At 37.0% G+C, this 22,966-nt stretch overlaps 1 protein-coding gene across 1 annotated transcript in view; it reads right to left on the minus strand.

Annotated features, from left to right (window-relative positions):
• Positions 1-558: 558 nt before the first annotated feature.
• The window catches only part of LOC122801220 (neuronal tyrosine-phosphorylated phosphoinositide-3-kinase adapter 2-like), a 585,302-nt gene continuing 562,894 nt past the window's right edge, over positions 559-22,966 (minus strand). Inside the window, exon 4 of the mRNA XM_044070774.1 lies at positions 559-1,682. Coding sequence (XP_043926709.1) covers positions 559-1,682 — 1,124 coding nt within the window. The remainder of the gene's footprint in view (positions 1,683-22,966) is intronic.

The raw sequence follows: 22,966 nt of genomic DNA on the forward strand, positions 1-22,966 counted from the left end.
GTGGAGTTTTACGGTGTCGAGTTGCCAGCCGGCCCAACCTTCCACAGAAGGCACACTCACACACACACCTAGGGCCAATTTAGAGTGTCCAATCCACCTGCAGCATGTCTTTGGGATGTGGGAGGAAACCCACGCGACCACAGGGAGGACATGCAGACTCCGCACAGAAGGCACCCCAGCCGAGGATCGAACCGGAGAACCTCTTGCTGTGAGGCGGCAATGCTAACCACTGCACCACCGTGGCCGCCCTATTGATACTACTTTGATGATATTCAAGCTTATTGTGTATATGTGTGTATATGTGCGTGTGCGTGTGTGTGTGTGTGTGTGTGTGTATGTATATATATATATATATATACACACACACACACACACACACACACACACACACACACACACACACACACACACACACACACACACCACTTTATTCTGTATATATTTTTTATTGCCAAAGGTACTATGCAATTACTATGTCAACATGAAGTGTGACTGGTGCAGTAATCCAACAGCAAAGCAGAAAAGCCAATAAATGGAGGACTAAATACACAGTAAGACTCAAAACTGGAAAATGCACTTACTTTCTGAAGGTTCCTTAGATTTTCTGCCACTGGATGATTTTCTTAACAGACTACGCCCTGTTGTAAATAAGCTAGAAAGTTCATCTAGAGGACTCGTTGGTGTTCTTGAGCGGGATCCACTTTGTGCAGACCCATATGTATTGGTAGAGGCATTTACCATCTTTGCTGTTTCCTGTGATGTAGCTTTAACCATAGCATGAGGCACTGAAGGGGAACTTCTTGAGAGACTTCCTGAAAGTACAGCATCATATGGTGGAGGTCTTTTTAGGCTTAGTGGAGTCAAAGACCGTCCCATACTAACAGGTGAAGGAGCAGCAGAATGGGATTTGGAATATCCATGAGGGGAAGGTGTTCTATGCAGACCAGGTGGATGAGGTGGTGAAGAGGAATGCCCAGATGGACTAACTCCATGTGCCGTCGGCAAGTCTTTCTGCACTTTTTGATGTCCAGATGGTTGAGGTGGAACTGGAGATGAAGAAGCACCTGTTTGCTGTTTGATGTAAGTTACATTGTCCAACATGGGGATTTTTGCAACCTCCAGTGGAGTTAAGGGAGATTCATCAGAATTTGGAGAGCACTGTGCTGGTGCAGGAGGGAACACTAACAGTGGGGGTCTGTGTGAAAGTAGATTTGGAAATGGTGGAGGGATATCACACAGCAAGCCCTTAGGAGTTGACGGCATTGAGGACTTTGTGATTTCCAGATCAGGCACTGTTGGAGTAGCACACTGAGTAGAGCCATTTTGGTGATCTGAACTATAAATGTCTTGCCATTTTGCTTCTTGACAACTTTCCTCAAATATAGGATATTTCATTTCCTCATAAACAGCTTCGCTTTGGTCATCTTCATCTTTCTTAAACTCCCGTAGGATATTCCCTACCATTTCAATATATACAGGCTCATCATCCTCTGTATCATGAGCTGGACTACATGCTTCAGATGCAGACGTTTCTTTCACTGGTTGATTCTTTACGGAACAATGTTTTCTGATATAAGTTTCATCAAAAGAGGTGCTTAGCTGGGTATTTGGATTACGCTTCGGCTTCGGTGGTGGAATTTTCTTGGAATACTCATCACTATATGGTCTCGTCTTTGCTGGTACTAAAAAAAGTCAGAAACAATAAGTATGTATTTTACTGCCTTCTTTTGCTTTCAGCATTATTAATACTAGCATATTTCTGGGCCGAAGGCAAAGCATAATAATTTGCAAATCATGTACTGTCACTCAGTGTCTTTGTAAACATGATCACATCATTGTGATTACATGAATGGTAAATATATGCTAATGAAACTTAAAATACTAATACTGCTACAGGTACATTGTTTGCATGACATCCCATGTACAATGCATGGATCAAATTTGATAAAAATCATAGCATGTTATATGTGATAAGAATCACTTTCAGTGAACACATAGACCCAATTATATGGCTGTTTGCTTACGTAATCACAGCAGAAGTAAATGATTTGTCATCTGAAGGCAAGTATATGATATGATTCATGCACCATAAACTACTTAGGTATGTAAACACACACACACACACACACATAGACACACACACACAGACACACACACACACACACACACACACACACACACACACACACACACACACACACACACACAAAACTGTATCCAATGTGTGGTATAATGCAATGCATCTTTACAGCTTTTTATGATGCATATGATGTTGAATGATGCAGTACATTGCTGCCTCACAGAAAATGTTTAGACAGTTTGAGTCATAAATGGGGAAACTTCTGTGTGGATTTTCCACACATTCCCCATAGTCATTAAAGTATTGACTGCAATATATGTTTTCTTCCCACATCCATAAAGCTTGATGCCAAGTGGATTGCCAGTGCTAAACTTTTTCTCTGTAAGCATTGTGATGAAATTATACTTGACCTGTATGTGGTCACACACACGTCTAAATACAGGACATTAATATGTACAGAATTTGCACATTTGTGCACAGAGTGTAATTACATAAATAAAAAGGTACATATATGTGAGTGTAGATGTCTGTATAAACTTGTATGTATTCAGGCAGGAAAAAAAATAACACATTATAACTATACTGAGTGACTCAAAGCAGTTCTAGTGCACACGGAAATTAGTGTGATACGAATCAGCCCCAAAATAGCATAACTGTGTGTGCATTCATGCCACAAGCATATAATTTGTGCACACCGATCACGGTTCACAGGAAGCTGCGGAGCAAAGTTTCAGGCTGCTCAGAATATGAGGAAGATTTCCAGTGCTTCACCCACAATGTTTTGTTTTACTTACCAAGCATTAGGTACCTACTGTGCAGTAGTGTTTCCTCCAAATGGAAGATGTGTGATATATGTGGTATAATGCTGTATGGAAAAGTTATGTAAGCAATGTGGACACGGCGGGTAACACGCAAAAGTACGTAGTTGCCAACTCAATTCTAGTTTCTCTAACAGTAAAGAGAAATACATACTCTATCAGGTCCAATAAGTCAGACAATGCTTTGGCCAGGCACATTATGAAAGCACCCACCCATGGATTTACGTTTAGGGCTATAGACTGCATTACCTATGACCCTAGAGGAGGACCTTTCTCTTTACTGTTAGAGAAACTAGAATTGAGTTGGCAACTACGTACTTTTGCGTGTTACCCGCCGGGTATTAACGAAATGTACTCAATTAATTGTATACTACAACTTAAAAATTTGGTTAGGCGTTGATAACCATACTGGTCTTAATACGGGTTTATATACACCATTGCTTTTTAGTTTACTTGACTTTTAGCTTCTTATGTTTAGGTTATGGCTGCTTTTGTTTATGTGCTTTTATGTCTCGTCACACTTCTTAAACTTAATTTTAAACATTAACATCATATATATGGTGACATTTAAGCATATATATATATATATATATATATATATATATATATATATATATATATATATATATACATTTTTAGACATACACACATATATACTTTACATACATTTTTAACTTCAATATTAATCGAATCAACATTTTATAATGAATAAACATGGTTTTTATGTTATTTTAACTATTTACTATTTAGAAACATTGTATTTTAAAACAATTGTGTAGATGAGAGTTGTTCAAGCTACTCTTTAGGTAATAAATGAGGGTGAGTGCCACTTTAAGAACAGCTGATTCCTGTTTGTTCCAGGAAACAGCTGACTTTCACTTCCTATATAGTCAGTGTTTTATGTTGAACAAATATCTGAAGAAGTTGGGCTATGTGGCCTGATGAAAAGCGCTTTATGTGATTTTTTGTTTTTGTAATAAACAGTACATCACTTTACTCGTGCTTGCAGGATTTATTTGGGCAGCTGGACACACTGAGCGGCTTCTTCTTTTGGTAGTACGGACTTAATTTGTGTTTCAGCTTCCTGCATAAAGCAGATAGGTTTTAGGTGAGAAATGTACACTGGAATGATATTAAAACTCTTAATACAGATTGTTTGTGTGACATTTAATGGAATTGATGGCCACCTTGCTTTTGTGAGTTTTGTTTTTAGTATTTCTCCTGTATATTTAAAGATCACCTAACTCACTATTACAACAATCACAAATTCCAGTGTCACAATCTTCACACAGCATTTCTGCTTCTGCCTGAAGATATACCATACGCAGGATAATCTACATAAAACATGATCTATAAATACACACACACACACACACACACACACACACACACACACACACACACACACACACACAACCACTTTAGTGAATATTGCATACTTTCTGTATTTATACAGAGGATTCCTTGCTTGACTCTGTTCCATACATGCACACAAACATACATACAAACATAGTACAAATTAAAATGCCTCTATTTTGACGGGGATGTTTTTGGGGGAGGGGGGATATCAAATATGCATTAGAAATCCAGAGAAAAAGTCATGCAATTCATTTTGTGAGAAGCACACAGCCTAAAAATTAGATTGACAAGTTTTTGAAACACAGCTCTACATTACAATGCATCTTACTTGTACACATCAGCTTCCAGTGGTCTTATGGGAATTATTTTGGTTCTGCACAATTTCCTCTTGCAGATGTATATTTAATAAGAAACATCTAGGGAAGTGCATGTACATAAGCCCCAAATGACTATTTAAAAATAACCACATCATACACTTAATTATGGCATGACAGTACTTTCCATAACAAGTATTTACATTACAGGGGCAACAGAGTGGTCAAACTAATTTAAATAAATGTTATCTGAATGACAATGAGACAGTTAATATGATCTTTAAAATTCTTTACAGAAACATTACAAAACAGTATAAAAACTGTACTTATCTGAAAAATTTTCCAACAAGCCTTTATTTACTATTTGTCATATTTTATTGTCTTCTATCATACATCAGTATTTTACTTTATCATGCATCTTTAGACTGAGTAATGTTTTCACAACACCAGAAATCACTGACCACCAGTTTAAGGTATTAAATAAAACTACCTACCACTACAATCAATACAGCAAAATATTTCTGAACAAAACACTACAGATAGTTACATTTTTAGTAAACACACACACACACACACACACACACACACACACACACACACACACACACAGAGAGAGCTTGGGCAGTCACATGCTAAACCAGCTAGAGTTATTAATAACTTCAGGTCTTGTAACATTTGCTTATAAGTCCCTACTATAACCAATGGGTATCTGTGGTAGCAATGACTGTTAATATCCCGTCATTATGTACTGATATTTCTGGTACACATACTATATATGTTTTTCAGAAATCTGATACCTGCTCTTTAAATTGCAATGAGGAAAGAAAACCACCATTAATCTTGGACATTGTTTTCAATTAAATAAACTGAGCATTTAAATATGTTAATAACAGACAGTCACTAGCAGAGTGTGAAGAAATCTACCTCTGCTGCCAATGACCCAGGTTTATCCAATGGCTTTTATTTTGGAGGTCCAGTTAGGGACTGATGAGAGTTTTGCCTGCTCTCCTCTTCTAGAGGGGTGGAAAAGACATGTGTCTTCAAGGAGCACATCCAACAGATAGTTTCACATAGACAACAGGGATATGATATGAGATGGTCACCTGTAAAATGGCTGGGTTGCCAAAATAACTACTTCAGTTTTATGAGCGACTAATTGTCTTGAAGTACCAGCTTGACTCTTTGGGTGTTTGCCAGTACACGTGGGAGAAAGGTAGAAATCAAAAACAAAGGTTGTTGGCAATAAGACAAAAAGCTATTTTTCCTTGGAATAAATGTATTTTTAATGTCTCCACCACTGCTTAGTAAATTATCATAAATAAAGTGACAAAATAACACAACACTGGGAATGAAAACCAAACTGAGCACGACAGCTCTTGCAGTTTGTGTTTGTAATAAAGTTTTGGACAGCAAATTGACAGTCACTGTATTGCTTTGCCACACTGATAAACATCTGCACTTAACATGATAAACATTGGCATGACAATCAACACATGCTCAAAGTTACATCTACTGCTATAAAGTATTCAGTGTATATGGACTTATTTTTATTGTAGATTTATAAATATTGCATTCTCTGCAACAGGCTTCAGATTTTTGTTAGATGCCATTCTAAAAGTTTTTTTTTTTTTTTACTGTAAAAAAATATCAATTTTTAAGAATATGCAAATAGTACAGTGAAAGAGAAAAATAATACAGTTTTCTGTGGAGCATTATCAGCAGCTGAAGGGATGGGCAGTCAGACCAAGGATGGCAATCACATCCTGGAGAAGCAGAGACCAGAAGGGGGGAACAATCTGTGAAGACAGCAAGTGCCAGCCTCTTAAGAATGTTAAGGAATTCTCTGATGCAGAGCAGTCTGCAGCAAGTCAGACAGGTAAGTAGGTTAGATGAACATTTCTGGGATGGACATGAGATAAGATGAGACAAATAAGGTTTGTTAGAATGGATTTAGGTACTTTTCCTCCATGTGAGTAGGGTCATGTTGTTCAATCTTATTATGTAAGTGAGTTTATGCCTCTCAGAAGGTAGTCACACTTTATCATAATGATAAGACATGAGTTGTTAAAATGTAGCACAATTCACTTCATATGAAGGACATCTTTCAGATGAGGTTGGTTACAGGATATTGCAGTTGTATACCAGATGGAAGTGGTGGGGTATGGGTAACATATTTACTTTCTGCTGGCCAATTTTCTTCGGCAGGAATTCTGGTCAGACTAAGGAATTAGTGCTTTTATAACACATGCATTTAATAAAGAGTACAGCTTTCCCATTAAAAAAAGTTAGGTTGTTTATCTGATTAGTGGGTTTTCTTGCTGTATAACCAGCTTTAGTGTGACAGTGGTGACTGCAACAGTAACGCAGAATCTAAATGAATTGATTTGAACAGTGGAAGTAGGTTTGTGTTCTAGTCCACTCAGGGTTCAATGAGTTTGCAGAGTAGGATTCCCTAACATCTAAGGCTTCACCCATGAGATTATTCTGAAAAGTAGGTCTCAGGCATTAAGAGGTGGTTGGGAATTTATCAACAAGGGGCTGATATTAGAAAGGATTCTGACCCACTTAATGAAAAAAAAAAACCACTCTATTTTTTCAGTGGCAGTTTTAGAAGGTATGCCATCGGCAGGCTGAAAGTTTTAACAAGTTTATATATTCATGTCCATGGGGGCCTTGTGAGGGTTTGGGCCACCTTTGTAATTTAGTAGGCCTCTTGTCTCTATTTTAACAGCAAGGTCTACAGCAGGAAACAGTGCACCACCTTCCTGATTTCCAGATGATCAGGAATAAATCCCTAGGAGTACTGTGAGCATGCCTATGCCACTGGCACTGGCCAAGATTCTTGGGCACCCTTGCCACTGGCAAGATAAAGGCCATTTGATGCTGCTATTATCCTGGCAATTGAAACCTATTCAGCATTTGCCAACAGTCAGTAGGGAAGCCATCAAGGTTTTGTTGCAAAGTTGCTCACCATATTTGTAGTTCATGTGTTCTCCCATTCTGATAGCAGGTTCATGACACATAGTACGAATTTCCTGTAATATGAATGCAAAAAGCATCATAAGGTGAACATTTCAAGGCAGGCAAAAGGGAGTTTTTGTTCATATCCACTTACTTTTGCATAATGCAATGAGTACTTTCTGTGACAAGTCATTTTGCACATATGTACCTGGGGAACTCCATATGGTGGTGGTTTTATTAGAGTGGGTGCCAGGCTGCTGCTACTCTTCCTAAAGTGGTCAGCCTTCTAAAGGAATACTGACATTACTTTTGAGCTTATGCCCACTGGTCTGGCAGCATGGGGTATAAAGTGCTCAATATGGTCAGAGGAGGGATTTCATTCTGACAATCATAACTTGCCTAGGTTTTATTAAGTAGTATGCCTAGTTCTCTGGACACATACAGTCATTTTGATCCAGTCTTGTGTAGGTTTCAGACTGATCTAACATGTACTGCTAATTAAACACATATTACATATAACTTTCCACTGATAGTCTCCCTGGCACTCCTATAGTAAATCCGGGTTTTCGAATGCACTGGGAGGTTGATAGACTCCCTTCTATTCACCAGATCCCTGATGGGCATGCACCCAGACACATATTTTTTTCTCAAGTAATTTTGGGCTATTAGCACATACTGAGGTCAGGGATCAGCCCTGTTGTCCTTGGGTTCTTTCATATGAGATTATCATATCAAGATGGAAACTGGACCACCCTGTTATCTTTCTTTTGCATTTTTCAGGTGTATTATAAACAAAGCAATTAACCCTTTAGAATTCATTTGTCAGCTCTTAGCCTTTTAGCTAGATGTTTAGTTAACCTAATTATACCAAACAGTGTGCTATTTCAGGTTTTACCATAACAGTGGGTAATAGTTTTTCCATGGATCCTAGGCAGTCCATTGATAGCAATTCTGTAGATCTTTGGGAAAGGGGGCATTATTTGTGTAGTGTTGATTGTACTCCTGATGGGTGGGATATTTTATTTTGTTCTTTATGTGGGACAGTGCAGGTTGGTCAGCTACTGCTGTCCTTTCAGGCAGAGATGAAACTGTCCTTCCTAGTATGTAACAGCCAGATTAGCTCATCAAAGCCCAGTATGAGTTGGGCAGTAGGTAATCTTATACAGTTACAGGGGGCATTACCTATCTAAGGTTTGTTCTGGGTGCCTTGCTGGATGGCTGGTGTCCCCCTGGGATTTGGGTAGTAAGTGTAGAGGATTTGTTCCTCTAGGACAGCCATTGTAGGTATCCTTCACACTCCAGTTGGTAGGTAGGCTTAAGAGCCAGTCAAGGAAGGTCACTCTAGCGTAAAGTATCAGTAGGTCTGCTAGTAGGCTTTCACACCATTTCGAAATCACAATACTTGGTTAGTTCAGTAGTGGATGGTTTTGCTGATTGATTAAATTCTCCTAATTTCCAGTTGCAGCTGTATTTTAATGCTGGGCCTGTGACAATATGAAATATTGCCAGCTATGCCAGGAGAAGTAAGGCAGTGGATGTGTAACCATAGTTAGCTGGAGTTTTGTAAAGAATTATATGTTATTTCTACATCAAGCTGATTTGTACAGATGCCTGTGTTGAAAAGTGCATTTGTAAAGCTGCTGAGGTTAAAAATGTACCAGCAGTGGGTTCTGCTGGACAGAAAAGAAATATGCTTTCTACATGGCCCACCTCATAAATAAGGATATTTCATCCAGGAACAAGGAGGTCATAACATCCCAGTACTCCTTCCTTATCAGACCTATTATTGAGTATAGTGCCCCCTTCGACATGTACCTTGCCAAGCACATGTAGCAGCTGGAGAGACCACAGAGATTCCTGACCAGAAAAATCCAGGGTCTCAAACACCTCTTCTATATAGATAGGCTAAAAGCTCTGTCCCTCTACTCAGTCTCATACATACTGCTCAAAGGTGACCTGTGTCTGGCAGACAAAACCATTTCAGACCCAGCCCAGTCTTGATGGAGTTGCTGCATATCCATAAGTTAAATTCCACTAGTGCAACTTGTACGGAAGGCCTTAACCTGGTCTGTAACATTAATAGAACTTGTTGGTGGGATAGATTTGTGTCTCAAAAATTCCTCCATCTGTGGAATAGACTCCCTCTCCATGTCAAGCAGAGTACCTCTCTAGCTCTCTAGACAACTGGATGGGAAACATAAAATACACCCCAGGGATCCCACCTGTGTTCCTACTGGACAGGGGAAACAGGTGCTGACTTTCAGGGAACATGGGCAAAATTCTTGGCTAGGTTTATAAGGGTCTCCGGGCCAATAGCCTAGTATCATCCTTTGAACCTATGTCAAGACTGTATTGTAACTGTTGAAATGAATATATTATAACAGAGGATACTTGAAGAGAAGAGATTAATCTCAGTCCAGCTAAGTTTGAAAAATAGTCTAAAATTAAATTACCTGGTTTAAGGCCATAACGATTGTATCTTACAGTTCTGACTGCAGCCATAGATGAACTGTCTGTGAGAAGCCTGGCTTGGTAGCTCTGTAGAAAGAGTGAAAGTGCTAAAATTCTTTTACAGCTTCCAGATGGTGTAACACATCTTAGCAAAGCTCTGTGTGTGTGCATTATGACACATATGTGCAAGATCCTAACATGTGGAAACCAGAGTCAGATGACAAGATGTGATGTCATTCTATAGCCAGCACTTACATGATATTTAGATATTAGTGAGAGATGTCACTTAGCTCTCAGCAGTCTGTTTGTGAAATCTGACAAAGAAGGAACACTCACCCACTTCATCTTGCCTTGCTCTAGTAACTGAACCAGGGGACAGTAATTATTTAGTCAGTCAGGAAAATGTAGTTAGATATTTAGTATTTTCATGTTATTTTATTATTAATTATTACATATCTTTAAACTTTTCATTGTGGCTGGTCTCTTAGAGAATATTTTAACTTTTGAGAGTAGTACTTATATTTATTTGGTGATGCTGTGGCCACTCTTGAAAGCCTTGCTGTTTGGTGAACATTACCAATGGTATAAATATTAATTTCACTCAGTATAATTGGGTACCCTTGTAAGAGCCTTAGAGTAGCAGGCTTTGTGGGTGTTCTGATGGCAGTGTATCTACCTTATAGCCTGGGCAAAGGTGGAAGAGCTAGAAAGCTGTACCAGCCTTTAACAGGTGTGTGTGTGTGTGGGGGTGGGGGGGGGGCTCAAAGCTCAAAGAATGTGTGTGTCAGCTACTTTGAACAGGGACACTGACAGCACTGATTTCACAGAGAGGGTGGTGAAGAACATGGCTTGGAACACCTGGCTAAGGAATTAACTCTATAGCTATGTCAGAGGGGGGGTCTTATTTGGGGCCTGGAAAGAGACAGGGAAACCCATCCCCAGGACTGGAATGTGCTCCGTGTGTACTTTTAAGGGAAACTGCGCTTGGTGCAGAGAGCTGCATCTGGAAACACTGTGTGTATCTATCTTTGCTCTAAGTGAATGTCCCTCACCAGTGTCAGTGGTGAGGATTGAGGCTCCTTGATTACTGGCCCAGAGGAGAGATATCACATATCGGTGACCAGGGGTGTGGATATTAATTTAACTTCTGTAGCCTGTAGGCAGTTGTCACTGAAGGTGTATGTATTGTTATCAGCTACAAGTTAAATATACACAGTTTTATTTTCACAAAAGTTTTATTTATTTTTGTGAGTTTAGTCAGGGAAAGCAGGCACATATGTCAGCAGAAGATTATGGCATGCTGACAAAGAACCAGTTGGCCAAAGTGTGCAAAGCCAAAGGAATGGTGCATGCCAACTTGACTAAACAGGAAATTATTTCAGCCTTAGTTGCAGCAGCAGCACCAACATTATTACCATCTATTTGTATTAAGTAATAAGATTTGAAAAACTTCATCAATAAGGGTGACTATGTTAAACAACTGTGTGCTGTACTCTTTTACTGAGGTTTTATATATGATACATCCTATGATTGAATTGCTTGTAATCTATCTTTCATGTAAATATTAATTGCTTATACAATAAATAGACATTTATATTGTATTAGAATTCTGTCTAATCTACTATATCTGTTCAAAATAATCTAAATATAGCATATTCCTATTGCAAATATTCTCCATATGATAATTCAATTCATGGAACTCAGATGTTCTGGATTGTCAAGGTATGAGTGATAATCTGATGGGTTTAGGTTTATCCATCAGATTAGGAATGATTTTCATCCCATGGTTAGTTCGGATCCTAGTTTTGTTAACATTTATTACTTTAAATTTGATATTTCACAAAAACATTTTTAGTATGCCTGACCAAAACATTACTTTATTGGTAAACACTCAAAGTATAAAACTAATCATTTCCTTTAAAAGCTCAAACATATACTTTATAGTTATCAGAGGAAAATGTTTAATAGTCACAATAAAACAAAAAATACATAGTCTAAATAACCTAAGATGGATTTAACTTTATTATCTTTAAATACCAATGGCTTAAACAGTCCAAGCAAGAGATCAAATCTACTGAAATATTTAAAACTGAACAAAGCACAAATTATTTTCCTTCCAGAAACTAATTACAAAACAAATGACAATTACAAATGGAATCCTAAGGATTATATGACATTGGCACAATCCACTTATAAGACAAAGACAGAAGGGTAACAATTTTATAGAAAACAAATGTGATTAATCCAGAAAATCATTTATAAGTATGAAGATAAAGAAGGCCTTATGGTATTAGTACTAAATATAATAACATGATATGGACCCTAACCAATCTATACTGGTTCCTAGGCATTGGATCAGGAACTGTTAAAAACACTTGGATTACATTTCCAATAATTATAAAGGCAACTTAATATTAGGAGGAGTTGATATTTCTGCAACTACAAATAAAAGACTGCTGCATGCATCTGCTGTATCAAAAGCTTTAAACAAGTGGGTAGAATCATTTCATCTTGTAGATACATTCAAATACAACAAAGTTAAATATTTGATGTTTTCCCATCAAGATCGCAGATTTGGTACCCAAACTAGAATAGATAAAATATTTGCTGCCCATGACTTACACTCTAAAAGCTTTAATTTCTCAATCACTCCCAGCCCTTTTCAGACCACAATTCATTGATACTAAAACTTCAAAATGGGTACAAACCATTAATCTTCAGAGTTCCAGCATATATAACTAAACTTAAAGAGTTCAAACCCTGGTTATTATCTGAATTACCATTCTTCTTAGATATTAATTACACCACAAAAATAAATAAAATAATGATATGGAACTCATTAAAAGCTTACATATATGGTAAAACCCTAACTTTCTATAAAGAAAAATTAGAGAATGGGATTCTGAATTATTAGATCTATGATCCAACCTTTTGTCAGTAAAAGCTGAAAAAAATCAAAATCATTTGGAGATGAAAAAGAAAGTAGAAGTATTAAACAATACACACAATGAAATTCTAACAAGTAAAACTAGTTTAGCTTTAGAAAAACTAAAAATTAATACCTTGGCCACTTTTCCCAAATATCTATATAATTTATCCACAAGAATCAAAATAAAATCAAAAGCTAATAACATTAAAAGTATCTTCTACGAAGAGAAAGGGAAAAATGTCTTGGATATAGGTGACATTCTTGATGCCTATAGAAATCACTACATGGAACATTTCCAAAAGGAAAATATACATATTGATCAATTAAATCTAGAGGAAAATGTTCTAATATAAAAAAATACCAGAAAATTTAAAACTAGATCTACAAGCATCCATATCCTACAAAGAAATTACAGATACAATAAAAGAGGGTAAAAATAATAAAGCTCCAAGAATAGATGTCATAATTAGGGAAATATATAAACCTTTTCCTTCAAAGATACTATTCCTCTTTCATAAAACTCTATTAGAAATTCAGTCACAAGCTTTAATACCACCCTCTTGGAGATGTTCCTTAATCACACCAATCCTAAAGGAAAACAAATCCCCAAACCTTTGTACCACATAAAGACCTATATCATTATTAAATAATGACTATAATATATTTATGACAATGTTAACTAACAGAATTAAAATACCACTATCCAAAACAATAAATAATGATCAAACTGGTTTATATATCATAGACACACACATGACAATATTAGAAGGATAATTTCTCTTATAGATTATATTAATAAAGAAAATAAATACGCATGATTAGCTTAGCTATAGAGGAAGCCTTTGATTCCCTAAATTGGGACTATTTATTCACAATTCTGGTGTTATTTGAATTTCTTCCTTCCTTTGTTCATCTACTAAAGAATATATATACAAATAATTTAGCACATGTTAAGCTAGGTCCTTTCACCTCTGAATCTATACATATAATAAAGGGTACTAAACAGGGTGTCCCATGTCACCGATTCTATTTGCTTTGGCTATTGAAATACTGGCAGATTCAATACGTAACAATACAAAAATCAAATCAATAGAAGTTTATGAGCAATACAATTCTAAAGGAATGCTCTTTGCTGATGACATACTATTAACATTATACATTAGAAGAATTAGATATTTTAATTGAGACATTTTACAGGATTTCAGGATTCCATTTCAATAAATCAAAATCAAAAATGTTATTTTTAAATAAAAAAAGAATTTCAGACAAAGGGGAATCACATTATAGAGAAATAAGAATCTACCTTAAAATATCTAGGAATTGAGTTATGCATGGATAATAATGAATTAGTCTAAAAAAACTAGAATAATGTCATCAATACAATGAAAATCTCTGTGGAAAACTGGAACAAAATAATATTAACATTTGAAGATAGACTACAGTTAATAAAAATGGTTTTACTACCCAAGATTCTATATATAACTTTGACAATACAACTGTTACCAGAAAGGAATATATTCAAAGAAATAAACTCATGCCTAATAAAATTTTTATGGTTTCCTAAAAGAAACAGAATAGCTTTAATACATCATATCAGACCAGGAAAACAGGGAGGATTAAACGTTTTTGATATAGAAACATATATCTAAACCAATCTCAGATTGGATAAGTCCAAATTATTCTGCAAACTGGAAAGAATTACTAACTTTAATATCAATAAATTAATTTGATATACAAAAAAAAATTCAAATAACAGATAAAACAATTTGCCATGGCACATATTATGCCTTAGTATGCAATATAACATAATTAAGCCCACTAAAACTCATATGATTAATTATTACATTGACTCATTTAGGAAAATGATTAATGCAAATATAGATTTAAAAATCAGTTTTGATCTTTTAACACCATTCATAGTTACAAAGAGCTATACACATAAAATATATAGAGAAATAATTAATTCCTGGGAACAGAAAGGATTTGTTTGTTGGTTTCAATATATGAAAGAACTAAAAGTTTTGGATATGCAAACAGGAACAACATACAAAATTCCACAAGATTGGCTAACTATGCAAAGCATTCTGACACATTTGCAAGATTTATGCAGAATAATTAGTAATTCTTCATTTAAAGAATTACCTAAACTTATGAAATACCTATATGAAATCATATGCAATGATTATGACATGGGAAATAGTATTTTGAAATTTTACAAGATACTGATAAATTAGAAAAGAACACCCAAATCCTCATATTGGAATTATATAACAAAAGGACACTCATTACAGCTAAGTGAAGAAATTAAATCAAATATTTTATTATCAATAAAACATACATCCTTTACACAATACTGGAAAGTTTTTAATTGGAAATGCTTGCACAGAGCATTCTTAACTCCAGATAGAATTACTAAAATGAATTCTTCCACAAAGGGAATATGATGGAGGTGTGAGCAAATACACAATGCAGATTGGAATTGCATTTTTTTCGACTGTGTTAAAATTAAGCCATTTTGGAATGGTATTAAAAACTTTTTACAACCTTCATTTAATGAATCGTTTAACTTATCTATAGCTCTAGTATTATTAAATGTGCATGAAGGTCCTCATTTGAATGAGTCAAATATGTATCTAGTTTGGACAATACTTGGAAGCTCATGGAAGTGTATAACAAGAAGATAGAATACAAACACAATACCAACAAGACTTCTACAGCCTACTGAAGACCACAGATTCATCCTAAGCCATTTATTAACAATCCATGGAAAAATGTCTTATCACTGATTGATACTTTACAATAACTGAACAGATACACTTTGATAACTGGATTGTTATACTTATAAAGTAATTGTATATATTGAGCTCTGTTATAGTGTCAAGCTGATGTAAATAGTGTACATAGTTATTTAAGATGTTATATACAAATACTATGGAATTTATTCAACTGTATTTGAAAAATAAAAATTGTTTGAGGAAAAAAAAAAGAAACAGCACAGTTCAGTTCACATTTAAATCAGAGGACTTTGAGACGAACTGGAGGCCAAATATTTGGAATTAGAATCAGCAGAGAGACTGCAGCATTTGGAGGCTGAAGAAAATGAGGGACTGTGCCATGCAAAACATATGGAATTAGAATCAGCAGAGAGACTGTGGCATTTAGAAGGTAAAGAAAATGAAAAACGGCATTTAGAAGGTAAAGAAAATGAAAAACAGTGCAAAACATATGGAATTAGAATCAGCAGAGATCGTGGCATTAAGAAGGTGAAGAAAATGAGAAACAGTGCCAACATGAGAGGGAGATGCTGACTCTTCATCAGGGTCATGGAGGTAATGAGGAAGGGAATAACCAAACCCCAGAAGCAATAAAGATCAATAAATTTCTTCTACAGTTTACAGAGGGTGATAATTTTGATAGTGTATACAGGCTAATGTTGACCAAGGGTGAGTATGGGTCCTGACCCTCTTATTCCATGGTAAAGCTGTAACTGCTGTTTCTAATTTGTCTGATACCGAATGACTAAACTATGATAACGTTAAACAATGTTTACTGGAATGTTTAAGTTAACAACTGAAGGTTACAAAAAAAAAGTTTTGTGAGCATAGACGCAAGGTAGATGAAAGTGTATGTAATTATATTGCTGAGTTAAGCGAATGTGGATGAGTGGGTGTCAGGTCACCACTTTTGAAAGGCTGGCAGTCCTTTTGGTGAGGGAACAAGCCCATAGCAATTTGTCTGAGGACATGAGAATCTGGCTGGCAGACCGAGAGTGCAACACTGCAGATGAGCTGGAGGAAAAAGGGGATCTCTACTTAGCAAGCAGGGCATCACTGCACAATAAGGTGATACCCAGTGCTGCACATGGATATAAGGGAACCCATGGTGGGCAGCCTAAACCACCCCAAGAGAGTCCATCAGTAACAGGGGAAGCCAGTAGTTTAGTTACACAGCCAGCATCAAGGATTAGATGTCTTAAATGTAAGCAGTGTGGCCATGTAGCATACAGATATCCATGGAAGCAAGTTGGGTAACAAAAGGTGGGGGAGCCAACAAAGGGGAATAATAGCATGCCAGTGGTAAGTTGTCTGGAGAAAACAGGGGTGCTAAACCATCACCATAGTTTGTATCCTGTCTTAGTGGATGTAAGACAGACCACTGCTAAGAGTGACACAGCCTCTGACATAACCATTGTGAAGCCTCCAGTGGTTGAAGAGGAGCAGTTGTTGCTTGGGCAGTCCACTCCAGTCAGAGCTTTATGAGGGACCCCATTTCAAATACAGTTGGCCCGGGTTGACTTTGACTGGGGGGGTGGAAAAGGAAGCAAGCAAGTAGGTGTGTGTTGAGGATATCCCTACAGATGTCTTGATAGGGAATGATTTTGATAATCCAGTACCTTGTGTACATGCAGTTACATGCAGTCAGGGTTGGAGACAGGCATGTTGGACTGGTAGCCTGGGAGACACCCAGACAGGCCCTTCGCCTAAAGCCGGGAATGGAGATGTGGCTATTTCAGGGAGGAAGCTTTTCTGTAAGCAGTGAGCCTTAAGGTGAGCCACAGCTGCTGATATGTACTGACGTTTCCTTGGGCAGGGTGAGTGACAGTACCCAGGCTGACACAGTGAGGCACTGCTGTCAGAAGATATCAGACTTCCTGTGGAAGGGGAGCTAGGAAGGGTCACAAAGATAGAGTTGAGGCAGGCTCAGCTCTAGGACACTACATTATGAGGCTTGAGGGAGGTAGCTAGGGAGGCACCTGATTCTTGAGGAAAATGGAAGTCTGTATACTAGAACAAAGGTTTACTGCATAGAGAGTGGAGCCCTGAAGGAGGGATAGAGGGTGAGTAATTCAGCAGTTGGTAGTGCCTACAGCCTACCATCTGGCACATCTAGCCATAGCCTATGACATTCCTCTTGCATGTCATGTGGGCATAAAGCATACCAAGAGATGTATTATGCAGAACTTTTATTGGTCTGGGATTGGAATGGATGTAATAGGGTACTGCAGGAACTGTGAACAGTGCCAACAAGTAGGCAATGCAGGAGACACAGGCAATGCTCTCCTAATGCCTTTTCCTGCAACTGAGGAGCAATTTCAGAGGGTAGCTATGGATATTATGGGGCCTCTGAGTACCCCAATTTCTACAGAGAAAGTATGTCCTGGTGGAAGTAGATTATGCTTCTAGATACCCTGAGGCTGTGGCTCTGTCCTACATCAAGACAGAGAAAGTGGCAAATGCTTTGTTAGAGATTTTCAGCAGGGTAGGCTTCATGAGAGGAAATACTGACTGACAAGAGGTGCCAATTTCATGTCAGACCTGCTGGCTTATCTGTAGGAGGGCTGTGGAGGAATCACCTGAAGACCACTCCCTACCACCTCCAGACTAATGGTCTTGTAGAGAGGTTAAATTCTACACTAAAGACCATGCTACAGACATTTGCAGGCCAGTTTAAGAGAGAGAGGGACACATATTTGCCCCATATGCTGTTTGCGTACACAGAGATACCCCAGGAATCCTCATTTTTTTTCACACTTTGAGTTGCTGCATTGGCACAGGGTGAGGGAGTCTTTATATTTGATTCGTGATGAGTGGGCAGGTGAATGTAAATCCCACAAGGAGTCTGTTGTGGCATATATCCTAAACCTCAGGACAAGGGTTAGGGAGCATGTGGGCTTGACCCAGGAGAACCTGGCAGGAGCCCAACAGCAGAAAAATGTCTGGTATGACAGGAATGCTCAAGCTGGAGAGTATGCTGTGGGACAGCAGGTTATGGTGCTCATTCCTGTCAGACACAATAAGCTGCAGACATCTTTGGAAGGACCCTTCAAAATTGTAAGGAAGGTCAGTGACATTAACTACATTGTAGAACTGCTAGGTAGGAGGCAGGGGCACAAACTGTACCATGTTAACACAATGCTTTACTATGATAGGGAGGTCCTTGTGCAAAATATTTGCAGTAGGTGGCAGGAGGAGTCTGAGGCGGATCTATGGCTACATCAAGCCAGCCAGAAAAATGCCAAGTTACTAAAGTGGAGCTTAGGAAATGCCAAGTTACTAAGGTGGAGCTTATGGTTGCAGGCATATGACATGATAGTGCAGCACTGCAGTGAGTGAGGTCAGTAATGCCATTGCAGATGGGTTCACAAGCCAGGTTATGGCAGGCTCATCCCTCTCAAGCAATGTTTCTCCAAGGTCATTTGAGGAACTAGCTCGAGTCTTCAAAGACGGAGAGATGCAAAGATGTGAGGTATTGCCAGATATGCCAGAAGTAGTAAGGCAGAGGGTGTGTAACATATGCCAGCATAGTTATCTGGAGTTTTGTAAAGAATTTTATGTCATTTGTATATCGAGCCTTATTTGTACTGATGCTTGTGCTGAAAAAATGTATTTGTAAAGCTGCTTCTATTAAAAATGTAACAAAAGTGGGTTCTGCAGGACAGGAAAGAAGTTCACCTAGAGATGTGAAGATATGAGGTAATGCCAGCATAGCTAGCTGGAGTTTTGCAAATAAGTCTATGTCATATGTATATCAAACAGATTTGTACAAATGCTTATGTTGAAAAATGTATTTGTAAAGCTGCTTGTGTTGAAAAATGTACCAATAGTGGGTCCTGCTGGACAGAAAAAAAATATACCAGTATGGTAAGTGTTGAAATGAATATATTGCAACAGAGGATACTGGAAGAGAAGAGGCCACTCTCAGTCCAATTAACTTTGAAAAATAAACTTCACAACAAATACAAAATAAAAAATAAAATAAAATACAAGATATAAACGACCAGCAAGGCCAGGATCTTCCGCAATGAAAATTTAATCCAACCTCTAGCACCTCGGCAGTAGCCTTCAAAGGAGAATGCATACAGAAAAAATGCAACACATATCTATACAATAATATAAACCAATTAATCAATCAATAAATCACTCAAGCAATTCAACAATTATACAATTAAAATACTTCAAATTCAAAGTTCATATAAAAACTTTCCAGTTACATTCTATATTAATGCCCCTAGGGGCTAAAGTGCTATATTTCAATATAAAAAGTGTCTCCTTATATAGGAGTTTTTTTCTTTACATTAATATTATACCATATACTAGGAATATGTTTCAAAATTGTACCTAATAAACCTTGTGGGTTGCTGCTATGATGTTTTTAAAGTGCATTGCAAGTGGACTTTCTATTTTCTCATTTCCGATGTTCCTAACATGTTCCTGCATCCTAGTTTTAAATGCTCTCTTACTTTCACCCACACAGAACATTCCACATGGACATTTTAATGCATACACAATACTTTCTGTATTCCATGAAAACTTTGCATTAGGTTGAAAATGTACTCCATTAATATACTGAAACGTTCTACTTATATACTGACATGTTATACATCTACCACATGGATATGTTCCTAGTGAATCCAGATTGTAACTCAAAGCTATAATAGGTCTCATAAATCTAGGATGGACTAGCATGTCCTTTATGTTTTTACCCCTGCTAAATGATAAATTTAAATTCTTATCAAGTATATTTACCAAATCCCTGTATTTAAACAAGGAAGTCCAATAGAATTTGATAGTTTATTTAACTTCTTCTGCCAACAAATAAGTCATAACTGCATATATATTCCTTAAATGATCTGATTTTTTTTATCTGTCTTGACATTGGTTATTATAACCGCTAGTAGACTTACAAATGATGCCCTTTACTAACCTTGTCCAAAGACAATAGCACATCTACATTATAACCCCTTTTAATAAACAATTGTGATGCTTTCTGTAATTCACTATTTTCTTCATCAGTGTTATTTACACAACCTCCTTACCCTAGTCAATTCTCCATAGGGAAGGGATTTTAAAAGATGTGGAGGGTGACAGCTGGTACCATCCAAAAAGTGCAAATCATCCGCAAATTTCCAGTATACTTTGGTGACAATTTCCCCACTCTTACTTCCTTCTAGACAAATGTCCAAGAAGTTCACTTTGTTTCCCAACTGAAAGCCATCAAATTTTCAGCATAAACCTATTTTTGGAGGTCATCCAGAAAGTTTGTAACTTCATCTTTACCCCCCCCCCCCCGTACATATAAAAATCAAGTCATCAATATATCTACAATATCTGACCACATACTTTTTAAAAAACTCTATTTGATAAAGAAATTCAACCTAAAAGAATCCCATCATAATGTTGGCATACATGGGGGCAGATGCTGTCCCCATGGCTGTGCCCTTTAATTGATGAAATATTTGATTGTCAAACTCAAAATAATTATTCTTTAAGCAGAATTCTATTAATTCTATAACATAATATGCAAGGGGACTGTCTCCCAAGGTATTATACAAAGCTTCCAACCCATACTGGTGACTAATATTTGTATACAAACTTTTCACATCTGCTGTTAACCAATACATATCCTTAGTCCATTTTAGGGGTACTATTCAATCTAAAAAAAATCAGCACTTTCTTTGACATAGGAGCTTTGTTTAATGACATTTGGCAAAAGAAAAATATGCAAAAATTTGGCCATATTATTAAGAAAATAATGACATACCAAGACAATAGAATGACCCGGCGGATGCAAAATGTCCTTATATATCTTAGGCAAACAGTAAAATTTTGCCATCTCACAATTATCAGTATTGAATCTTTTGTCTACATCATCCTTAGTAAAATATCCCAATCGTTCTCCTTTATTTAATAAATCTTTAAATTTATGCATGGCTATTTCATAATCTCTAGCAAAGCACCTTTTATAAGTTTCAGCATCATTTAAATGATCAAGACACATCTGAATATGTTGTGAAAAGTGCATTAATACAACCTCACTCCCTTTGACTGCCGGTTTTATGACAAGGTCTTCATTTTTACTAAGTTGTTGTAATGCTTTTCACTCTAATTTAGTTAAATTGTATTTAATATACTGTTTGTTTTATTATTAATGAAATCTAAATATACAGATTCTACTGCAAAATCCACCATAGCTGCAAAATTCTGTATGCCTTCATGTGTGAATGGTGGTATAAATTCACTTTTAACCAAAATCTTAGATGTATCCAACTTGCAGTAAGCAGTGAAACTTTCTAGGGTTGGGAGGGTGACCTAATGGTTAAGGTGTTTGCCTTACAAACACAAGGTGCAGGGTTTGAGTCTCAAAAGGGATAATTGGCTAGGCTTAAAATGACTTGCAAGGGCAGTTAACCTAGTACCAAGCTATGAACCTATGAACCTAAACTTTCATCACTTTTATCATTTGAAACACAAGAGTAAAAATTTTCTTCTGAGTCTTCAGAATAAGACACATTACTGTTTAAATTATTCACCAGACTATTAGCAATTTGTTTATCCCTAAAGAAACATGCTAGATGCAATTTGCGCATCAGACAATGCATATCTTTCTTAATTATATGTAATCTGGGCATAACAGTTGGAATGAATTTTAAACCATGATTTAGTGCAGAAAATGCAGCTTCACTTAATGTACAACCCAATACATTCACAACATATGCATAAACATTACTCATTTGACTATTATTGCACATTATAGTCTCTAAACACGCCGTTTTGGAATTAATTATATCTACATCTTTTGTACCTTTGTTTTACTGCTGGCTGTACATCAAACTGTTGCTTACCCCCCGGTTCTGAAGTCGTATTGCCAATTCTGGCCATTTCTCTCTCTGAAAATTCAGCTCTTTTGTTCTTACAAAATGTTCTTTGTAAAAAAAAGTGCATCCTGGGCTGCTGGAAGGCCAGGAAAATCCCCAGATTCACTCTCCCACTCAGTAGAGACATCCGAGCCAATGCTCAAGCCACCATTATGTCTCTGGTCTTCTTCCTGTTCATTAAACCGGACATTCCTCGGTCGTCGCTTCTTATAGGTTAACCGGGAAAAAGCAGAGCCATTACCATAATCTTTGATGTCATGGTTCAGCTTGTATTACTTGGTATTCAGCAATTCCTTTTCAAAGTCTATTAATTTATTTTGTATGTCCTGTAAACACTGTTCCATACGTTTAACCCCTAATATACTGGATAGAGATTCACAATTAGAAGCAATGTCATTT

The sequence above is a fragment of the Protopterus annectens genome, chromosome 4.part1 (genome assembly GCF_019279795.1).
Source record: "Protopterus annectens isolate FY-2018-M chromosome 4.part1, PAN1.0, whole genome shotgun sequence".
NCBI lineage: Eukaryota > Metazoa > Chordata > Ceratodontiformes > Protopteridae > Protopterus > Protopterus annectens.